Genomic DNA, 8858 nt, shown 5'->3' with positions numbered 1-8858 from the left:
CCTCCCTGGCTGCTGGGGGTGCCTGGGTGCACCAGGCCGGCACTGGGCCGGCACGGGCTGGACCCCCTGGCCCTCCTGCCCAGCCAGGGAAGCAGGGTGTGGGTGGCCCCGCACCTCCCCTGGGCGAGCAGCCTCGGCCACGGGCGGTTGTGGCTCTGTCCTGGCCGTGGCTCTGTCCCGGCCGTGGCTCTGTCCTGCTGCCTTCACGTCCAGCTGCAGCCCTGTCTGTGCCCGGCCGTGCTGGTGTGTGGCTGTGCCTGTCCGGCCGTGGCTCAGCCGCCGTCCAGCTGTGTCCATCTGCCATGTCAGTGGCTGGCCACGGCCCTCCCTCTCCAGCTGTGCTGCGCAGGGTTAAGGCACGCCGCAGCAATCCACAGGCGCTTTCCTAGATTACAGCCCCATTATCTAATAAAGCGGATCCGCAGCGCTGCCAGCGGCACTGATTAGGGCTGGAGGAGTCCCGTGGGGACAAGGTTACAGGGCCGCTGTGGGGCTGTGGCCAGGGCTGGTCCCAGCGGGCCGGCCTGGCCCTCCCCTCCCGGCCAGCGGCACAGGCTCCTGGCTGCCCCACGGCTTCCATGCCTGGGGCTGCCAAGAGCACAGGACCAGCCCAAGGTGGGCACGGTGCTGGGACGGATGGGACCGGGGCTCCCGGCAGCTGCACATGGGGAGCTCCGGGTGCTGCTGGGGCTCTGGCCATGGGGCGCAGCGGGGCCGTGGGGGCTCAGGGCCCCTCGCCCTCAGTGCTGGCACCTCGGCCCTGGGACCTTCTGCTGTCACCAGGGACCTGCGGGGAGCCCAGGGATGCAGCAGGGCTCATTAGCACCAGTGACCTTCCCCTTCCCGTCCCCGGCCAGCGCTAAGCGGGTTTGTTACATATTTAATATCCTGAGAGCGTTATTAGTCAGTATTTAATGACGGATACAACCTGTGGGATAATCCCAGTCTGAGCAGGGAGGCGTAGCGGCAGGAGCTGGGCAGCCTGGGGGGTCACGAGCTCTCGGGGCCCCTCGCACAGCTGCCCACCGCTGCCCTGCCCGCCAGCTGCCCCCACTCCGCCGGCAGATAGGAACGCCCCAGTGCCTGCGGGGCCGGGTCCCCACCCAGGCAAAGGGTCCCTGGCTGTCCCTGGGGCTGCAGGGCCCCTTCCCCTTTGCCCCTCTGCAGCCAGGAACGCAGCTGCAGGCACAGTGGCACTGGGGCTTGGGCAAGGACATGGCCAAGCCAGAGGAGGAGCGGGCTCCAGGGCAGCGCCTCGCACTGCCTGCGTCCTACTGGTCTGTGCACAAGTTCTCCCACCAGTCCCCAGCCCTGCAACCCGGCCTGCCACAGCGTGGGGGGCTCTGCTGACCCCTGCCCTGGGGCCAGGTCAGGGCTGGGGTCAAGGATGAGGACTGATGGCTCTTGGCACCACAGTGGAGCCCCGCCATGTGCTGTGTCCCATGTGTGTCCCCATGGCCGTGGGTGTCCGTGGGACCGTGGGGCTCACGTGGGCCCCGTGCACCAGCCCCCAGTGCCGCTGCACCCCATCCCTGGGCACTGCACGGGCTGTGCTGGGGCCACGCAGGGTCAGGGGGCCTGGGAGGGCTGGGGTCCTGGTGTGGGTCCTGGACACATCCTGGCTGGTGGTGGGCAGGCGGGTAGGATGCTCCCTGCCAGTCCCTGCCCGACAATAGGCGGGGAGGGGGTGGTATCGGCTGCCCGAGATCCCCGCTGCCGCTCTCGTGGGTGCTAATACCCCCTAATCAGCTGTCAGTCACCGCAGACCCCGGCAACTATAAAATGCCCAGGAGCCGCTCCCAGGCTCCTCTCCCTGCAGCATGGCAGCTCCTCGGGGTGAGGGGAGCCCAGGCCGAGAGCTGGGGGGCTGCAGGGGGCCCTGGGGAGCCCTGCGGGCCCCCCCCCAAGCCCTGCTGCCCTGTCCCTGCCCCTGCCCCATGCTGGCCGGCTACAGCCTGCTGCCGCCCCCCCTGAGCCTCCTGGCGCCCTCGGTAAGTGCCACACCGCAGCTCCTGGGGGGCCGGGACGTGGGACCCTTCTCGGGACTGGGCTGGGGCTGTGTGGGGTGGTTGCAGTCAGGGCTGCGGAGCTGCTGTCCCGGGTTCCCTGCACCCCCTGCACCCCCTACACCCACTCCTGCACCCCAGCACCTTGGGGCGTGCAGTGCCAGACATGGGAGAGGATGAGGATGAGCAGGACCCAGCTCTGCCCCTTCCCATGTGTGAAGGGCCGAGCCTCCACGTCCCCCAGCCCCTCTCCTCCAGCTGCGGGTGCCCCCTGCCCCATCCTGCCCTGACACCCCTGTGCCCCTCCAGGTCTCACCAGCCTACGAGATGCCACCGGGGCTGCTGCCCAGCGCCGGGCTCTGCCCACCCTGCTGCCGGCAGCCCCTGCCCGTGGAGCCAGGGCGCGTGAAGGTGGCAGCGGCACGGGAGAGCACCGGGGCACTGAAGGCCTGGCTGGCACGGCACCCCAGGAACCCCTACCCCAGCAAGGGGGAGAAGGTGATGCTGGCTGTGGTCAGCCAGATGAGCCTCACCCAGGTCTCCACGTGGTTTGCCAATGCCCGCCGGCGCCTCAAGAAGGAGAACAAGGCGGGCTGGGTACCGCGCAGTGCCTCGGACGGCGAGGACAGCGAGGGCGAGGGGGCCCCACCGGGTGCCCCCCCCGGCCCTGACCCCAGCCCCAGCCTCTTGCAGGACGGGTGTGGGGGCAGCCCCGAGGGGGGGCCAGGCCCTGGGCAGGTCAAGCAGTCCCAGAAACCCAAGATCTGGAGCGTGGCGGCGATGCTGGCATCTCCCTCTGGCAAGAGCGGGTGCCCCCCGGGGGTGCCAGCAGTGCCAGAGCAAGGGTAGGGCTGGGGCAGTCGTGCCCTGTCCCCGGGGGTCTGGTGGGGGCCAGGGCTGAGGCCGTGGAGAGGGGACAGCCCCGTGGCCGGGCAGGGCAGGACAGACGGGACCCAGCAGCTGCCCGGACAAGGAAAGCGGGACAGAGGGACACGGGGCACTAATAAACATGACTCTGTCAGACTTCCCAGTGTTGCTTGTCCATGGCTGGGATGCCGGTGGGGATGCGGGCATCTCCACTGCCGGCACTGCTGTGGGTAGCTCCACCGCCCCGGGGAGCAGCGCAGGTCCTGCCCAGACCTCCTCGGGCTGCCCCTTGCCCCCTCCTGTGTGCCGGGCCCTGCTGCCAGCTGGGGTCCTCGAGGGGGTTCCCCCGTCTGGCAGAGGAAGAGCAGCAGCGTTTCCAGGCGATTCGATGCCTTCCTGACGCCTTCTCCCCTCCCTGGACGCCCGGGGTCACCCGTGGGAAGGGCCCACGCGCAGGGTGCAGGGCTGGGGTGGCCGTCACAGCGCTGCGCCACGGGGCAGCGCAGGGAGGGACACGCGAGAGGCACTGCACACGAGGGACACGGCGAGGGGAGCGGCAGCGCCCATCTGCTCGCTGAAGGGGACATTGGCTGCCAGGACCGGGCTCAGACCCACCGGGCTACCCCTCCTCCCCCGGGGCCGGGCTTGTGGCAGGCGGCTCCGCGCAGCCCCAGGGTGACAAGTGGGGCCAAGGGAGCTGGCTGGGGAGGGGAGAGGGGACCAGGAGCCCTGGGAAGGCATGGACACGGGGCAGAGCTGTATGCTGGTTTTTAATGTTCCTAAGAACTAGGAAACAGAAATCAAAAATAGACTTTGCTCTTCTTGATAAAAGTAATAAAATGGTTAGCGGTGTTAAATTAATCCTTACAAAACAAAACCCAAGGAGGTTAAATAAAGCCCAGAGGCTCCGCATAAAAACCACAACGACTACAAAACAGCTGCAAAGACGTCTTTACACACCAAAGAAACTCCTCTTCTCCGCTCCTCCCCTATATGGTACACAGCGTCGGCAAACACGGGACGCACACATGTGGGAAAGAAACACGGATGCGATGGGAGCAGCCCTGCGAGGAGCACGGGCGCCATGGACAGAACTATTTACACTATGGACACGGAGCTGTGCTGGTGCCAGTCTGGCCGCAGGAGCCCCCGGGCTCTGCCCGCCCTTCTCCTGCCAGCGCCAGGCTGCGGCCAGCTGCCGGGGCCCCTCCAGCCGCGGCGCTGGGCGCCGAGCACTCGCGCTTCCTTAGCTGGGATTAGTCTCCCGGCTGCTGCTTTGCTCTCGGCCCAGCTCCCACTCTTTGTCTGCTGAGGAGGAGGACGAGGGCCTGGGGGCTGGCCTGAACGCTTGGAGGCTGCAACGCGCTCCTGCAGCCGCTCTGGCATGAGCTCGCACTTGGCAAAGCCTGCAGTGTTCTGCAAGGGAAGGCAATAGGCGCTGAGCATCTCCCTGTGGTCCAGGCACACTGCCACGCTGTGGGTCAGAAAACACCCGTACCCCAAGGGACAACGCTCCAAGGTGCCCAAAGCCTCCCCGGTGCAGGCACAGGGCTTGGCCATGCAGGGTCAGGAGTGGGGGAACCCGAAGAGCTCCCGGCACAGACACTGGCAGAGGCTGTAGATGATGCAGAGGAGGAGGGTGGAGGGCACGAGGCTGACCAGGACGATGCCCAGGCTGTGGTGCTCAATGAGCAGGAGGTAGATGCCGAAGGGCAGGGAGCTGAAGTAGAGGAGGCAGAGGACGCCCAGGATGAAGCGGGGGACAGCTCGCCACCCCCAGGAGCGGCACTTCTGCCCGGGGCCATGGCAGGGCAGCGTGCCAAGGCTGGCGGGGCGGTACAGCCGCACCACCTCCAGCCTGCCCAGACCCTCCGGCGGGGCCACGTCTTCCGGCACCTCCAGGATGGTGACGACCAGGCAGTCGGGGCCAGGCGTGGGCTCCAGCACGCTGGGGCAGAGGAGGACCTCAGGGGACCGGGGGGGACCCTGCTTCTTGGCCCGTTCACGGCCTGTCAGCAGTGTCAGCGCCTCACCGTCATCCTCCAGCCGCTGCACGTCCCCACCAGGCACTGGGCTGTGCCGGCGGCAGAAGGGGCAGCGGAGCTGGTGGGGCGACGCATCTCCCAGTGCCACCATCTTGCGCAGGCACTTGGCACAGAGGCGGTGGCCGCAGCAGAGCAGCTTGGGTCTGCGGGTGCGGGCATCGTAGCGGCTGTAGCAGATCTTGCACTCCAGCTCGGGGGCCGCGAGTGCCATCGTCTGAGGCCTCCGCTCGCCATCCTGCTGGGCCATGCTCCCGGAGGGCTGGCTGGGGGCTGGGGGGAGAGGGAAGCTGCTGTGAGCGAGGGCTCGGGGCGCAGGTTCCCGGGCCCTGCTGCGCCCCACGGGCAGGGTCCCGGTCAGCCCCGGGGGCCCCGTGGCAGAGCAGGACCGGGGGCGCAGGGCACCGGCAGCAGCCCCCTCCCGGGGCCGGCACAGCCCGGCTCCGACCACCGGCTGGTGCCGCCGCCGCTGGGACTCGCCCCCATCCCGGCCTCCGCGTCTGGGCGGGAGGGAGGCAGCTTTCCCGGGGCACGGGACCGGCTGCAGGGTGGGGGCCCAGGTCCCAGGTGCAGCGTGTCCCTCCCCGTGCCTGCGGGTTCCCCGGGGCTCCGGACCCCGGGCGCCGCTGGCTGCCGGGACCCCCTGCCCTGCAGCCCCCCCCCCGCCCCGGCAGCGGGGCGAGCCGGCGCCCAGCCCGCACCCCCCGTACCTGCGGTCCGCGCCGGGGCTCCTGGGTGGGAGGCGGCCGCGGGTCGGGCCCGGGCCCTGCGGCCCCGGCGGGCCGGGCTGCGGCCCCGTCCGCGGAGGCAGGCAGGGTGCCGGCGGCGGCGGCTGCCCCATGGGGCGGCGTGGGGCGCGCTGCCCGCCACGCTGCGGAGGCAGCCCCGGCGCAGGGGCTGCCAGCATCCTCCGCGGCGTTGGCCTGGCAACGCGGAGCGGGAGGCGGATGCTCGGCCGGCCGGTACGGGCGCCGGGGGCGAGCGGGGCCCCCGCTGGGGCAGGGTCAGGCCCGCCCGCGCCGCAGGGCACCGCCGGGGCAATGGGGACCCCCGGACCCCGCCGGGCTGCAGCGGGTGGGTGCGGGGGTCGGTGCGGCTCCTGCAGCCCCGCTGCCGGGCAGCCCCGAGGAGGCTCCTTCCCTCCCTGGGGGCTGCAGGAGCGGCCCCTGGGGCTCTGCAGCCCCGGCCCCGGGGAGAGGGCGGCCGCAGAGCGGGGTCCTGAGGGCTCCCGCGGCACGGGCGGACCCTCTCCTCTTCCCGGGCCTGGGAACGGGCGGCTCCTGCGCCGCCCCGGGGAGAGAAGCGGCTTCAGGCATGAAGCGCCCAGCGGGGAGGGCTCCGCACTCCCGTCCCGGGGCCCGGCGCATCGCCCGCACGGGGGTCCCGGGGTGCAGAGAAACGCTCGGCACCGCCAGCGTGTGCCCGGCGACCCTGCCCCGCTCCTGCGCCCCGGAGAGCCAGGGCCGGGGGCACCCGGGGGCTGCAGCACTTGCCAGAGTCAGGCTGAGCGCGGCCGAGCCCTTGGAGCATCCCCCTCCACGGCTCAGTCTCCCCAGCCTGTGCCAAATCCGCCCCCCCGGCTGCAGACCCTGCAGGGGCGTCTCCAGCAGCCCCGAGGGGCCGCAGCCCTCAGAGCCCCCGCCGCCCAGTGCTGGAGGCAGGTTGGCAGCGCTGATGCCTCCCCGGAACGGCAGCGACAGGGCACCACGGGCGGCAGCGCTCGCGGGGGTGACGGTGGGGACCCCACACTGCGACGGCTGACCCGGGGACACGCCTGAGCCCGGGTGCTGCCGGGGGTTTCCAGCCCCCCACCAGTGACAGGGTCGCACCTTGCCGCTCTCAGCCCCCTCGGGGCGCAGGACAGGGCGTCTATGCTGGTTAACAAGAAAATTACGGTTTCTTTTTCTCCATGCGCGCTCTGCCCTGCTCGCTGAGCTCCGTGAACTGCCCAGGTAATTATTGCCCACACCCTGACGAGCGCAGCGCTGGGCTGCAGCTACAGCCTCCGCCATAGCAGCCTCTTGGGCTGCAGCCGCCCGGAGCAGCATTAGCAAGAGGCCTTTTAGTTCAAATCATAAAGGTTTGGCAGAGTCTGAAAGAATTTACTCCAGGGGACCAGGCAACGTCCAGCTCCGGGTGTGACCTCATCCCCCCAGTCCTGCTCATACCCTCACCGTTCCCAGCTGCATCCCCTGGCTCCCCCCGCCACCGCAGTCCCTCGCGCAGCCCTTGCTGGCCCAGCCTCGGTCACCTGCCCTTGGCTTCCCCCTTGGTACCGGCTCGGCTGGGCAGCAAGCAGTCCCGAGCGCTGCGGGACGGCCACCGCCGAGTGTCTCAGTGGGCAGCGTCACCTCCCGTCTTGGCATCGGGCTGATGGAGGTGCCCTGTGCCGGCCAGTCTCGCTGCCTCAAGCATTGGGCAGCTCAGTCCTGCGAGCAGAACCTGCTCCTTGTCCCGGCCACACACTCCCAGCCCCTCCACCCTCCCAGGCCCCTCCACCAGCTCTCGCTTTGTCCCTGCGCTCCTCCAGAGCCAGAGCCCACGGACCTCTGCTGCCAGGGCTCAGCTCCCAGCGTGCTCCTGCAATTAAATACATAACGAGGTACTTGGTCACCACCCGAAGGAGCAAGACAAAGGACTCGGTAAGGACAGACTGGCCAAGGAGTAGGTTTGCTGAACTTCCCAGCACCAGTGTGCGTCTCTGGTCACCTGCACTTCAGGAGCAGCCTGCCTTGGCTCAAAATAACAAATAAAAGGAAAAAAAGGCTTTACAAACTGCTGCTTTCACTGACAGAGTTCCCAACTGTTCTGTCATTAAAGAAGGTCAGTGATTTCCTCATCTCTGTTGTTGAAAGCATCCCTGGAGAGCTGCAGAGATGCTGCAAGCAGGCAGTGTGGGGCGCCGGGCTGTTCCTGCCCGCCGCAGCGCAGCACCGGCACTGCCGCGGCACCAGTGCTGCTGGCTGCGGAGCACCACGTGCACGACACGGACCCACGACTCGTGGCGCTTCCTTGTCTCCCAGCTTTCAACTAATAAACTTCACAACCTGTTTGATCTGTGCTGAGAAATGCAGCACCGCAAGGCTGCAGGGTCACAGGCAAGGGTAACCCACCCCAGAGCCGCTTTCCTTTGGGACAGCAAAACCCAGCCGGGGCGGACTGGCTTCCCTGGTGCCTGCAGCCCATCCAGAGGCAGGGGGGGCTCTAGGGGTAAAGCCGTGAAATTCCCAAACCCCCAAAAAGCCGCATCAGAGAACTACCAGGGCTTTTAACCTCCAGAGCGGCCCTCACCTTGTTAGGACAGAAGAGACTGGTGGTAGTAAACGATTCTTTAGTCCAACGGCCAGGGACAGGTTGAGAGCGACGGCTGGAAGCTGAAGCAAGACCAGTCCAGCTGGAGAAGGTCTGCACTTCGGCAGCGCGGCACATCGACCCCCAGGCTGCTCTGCCTAGGAGCTCTCCCCGCGGACACCCCTGCCCCAGGCCAGCGCTGGGCACTGCCCGCAGGGAAGCCCAGCCAGGCTCCCTCACCACTGTGCCGGTCGCTGCTCTGCGCCGATGAGGTTGGGCCTGCAACACAGCTCAGGCTGGGCCTCCACGATCGGGGGGCGAAGGGCAACGCAAGCACTGAGCCCCGGAGCAGAGGCCCCGCAGGGAGAGGCTGGCTGGTTCTGCCCTGAAGAGGCTGAGGGCGATTACACCTGCCCACGCTTCTCGGAGGGCCACTGCAGGGAAGAGAAAGCCCAGCTCCTCACAGTAGCGGCAGACAACGAACCAAGAGGGGGGCGGTCAGGTTGCTGGAGGGGGTTCACACTGGTCATTAGGAAAAATTCACCATGAGGGCACTGCAGCATGGAGTGGGTCAGATGATGGATCGGTCTGAAAAAACCCAACATTCTTCTGCCTTTCAGCCAGAGTGAGACAGAGGCGAGGGCAGGGGGTG

The 8858-nt window shown here is 68.4% G+C and overlaps 1 protein-coding gene across 1 annotated transcript; it reads right to left on the bottom strand.

Annotated features, from left to right (window-relative positions):
• Positions 1-4142: 4142 nt before the first annotated feature.
• LOC309597200 (E3 ubiquitin-protein ligase RNF182-like) lies at positions 4143-8811 on the bottom strand. The gene is made up of 2 exons (XM_082326380.1): positions 8207-8811; positions 4143-5188 (listed from the first exon to the last, which is right to left on the bottom strand). The coding sequence occupies exon 2, from the start codon at positions 5163-5165 to the stop codon at positions 4440-4442; it is 726 nt and encodes a 241-aa protein (XP_082182506.1). The 5' UTR covers positions 5166-5188; positions 8207-8811; the 3' UTR covers positions 4143-4439.
• Between the last annotated feature and the right edge of the window lie 47 nt (positions 8812-8858).

The sequence above is a fragment of the Platalea leucorodia genome (genome assembly GCF_965183815.1).
Source record: "Platalea leucorodia genome assembly, chromosome: 13".
NCBI classification, from domain to species: domain Eukaryota; kingdom Metazoa; phylum Chordata; class Aves; order Pelecaniformes; family Threskiornithidae; genus Platalea; species Platalea leucorodia.
Note: the sequence above shows the minus strand (reverse complement) of the source record. Positions and strands in the feature narration are given on the sequence as shown.

Coding starts and splice junctions, on each gene's coding strand:
- LOC309597200 (XM_082326380.1), bottom strand. CDS start 5,165: ATGGCCCAGCAGGATGGCGAGCGGAGGCCTCAGACGATGGCACTCGCG.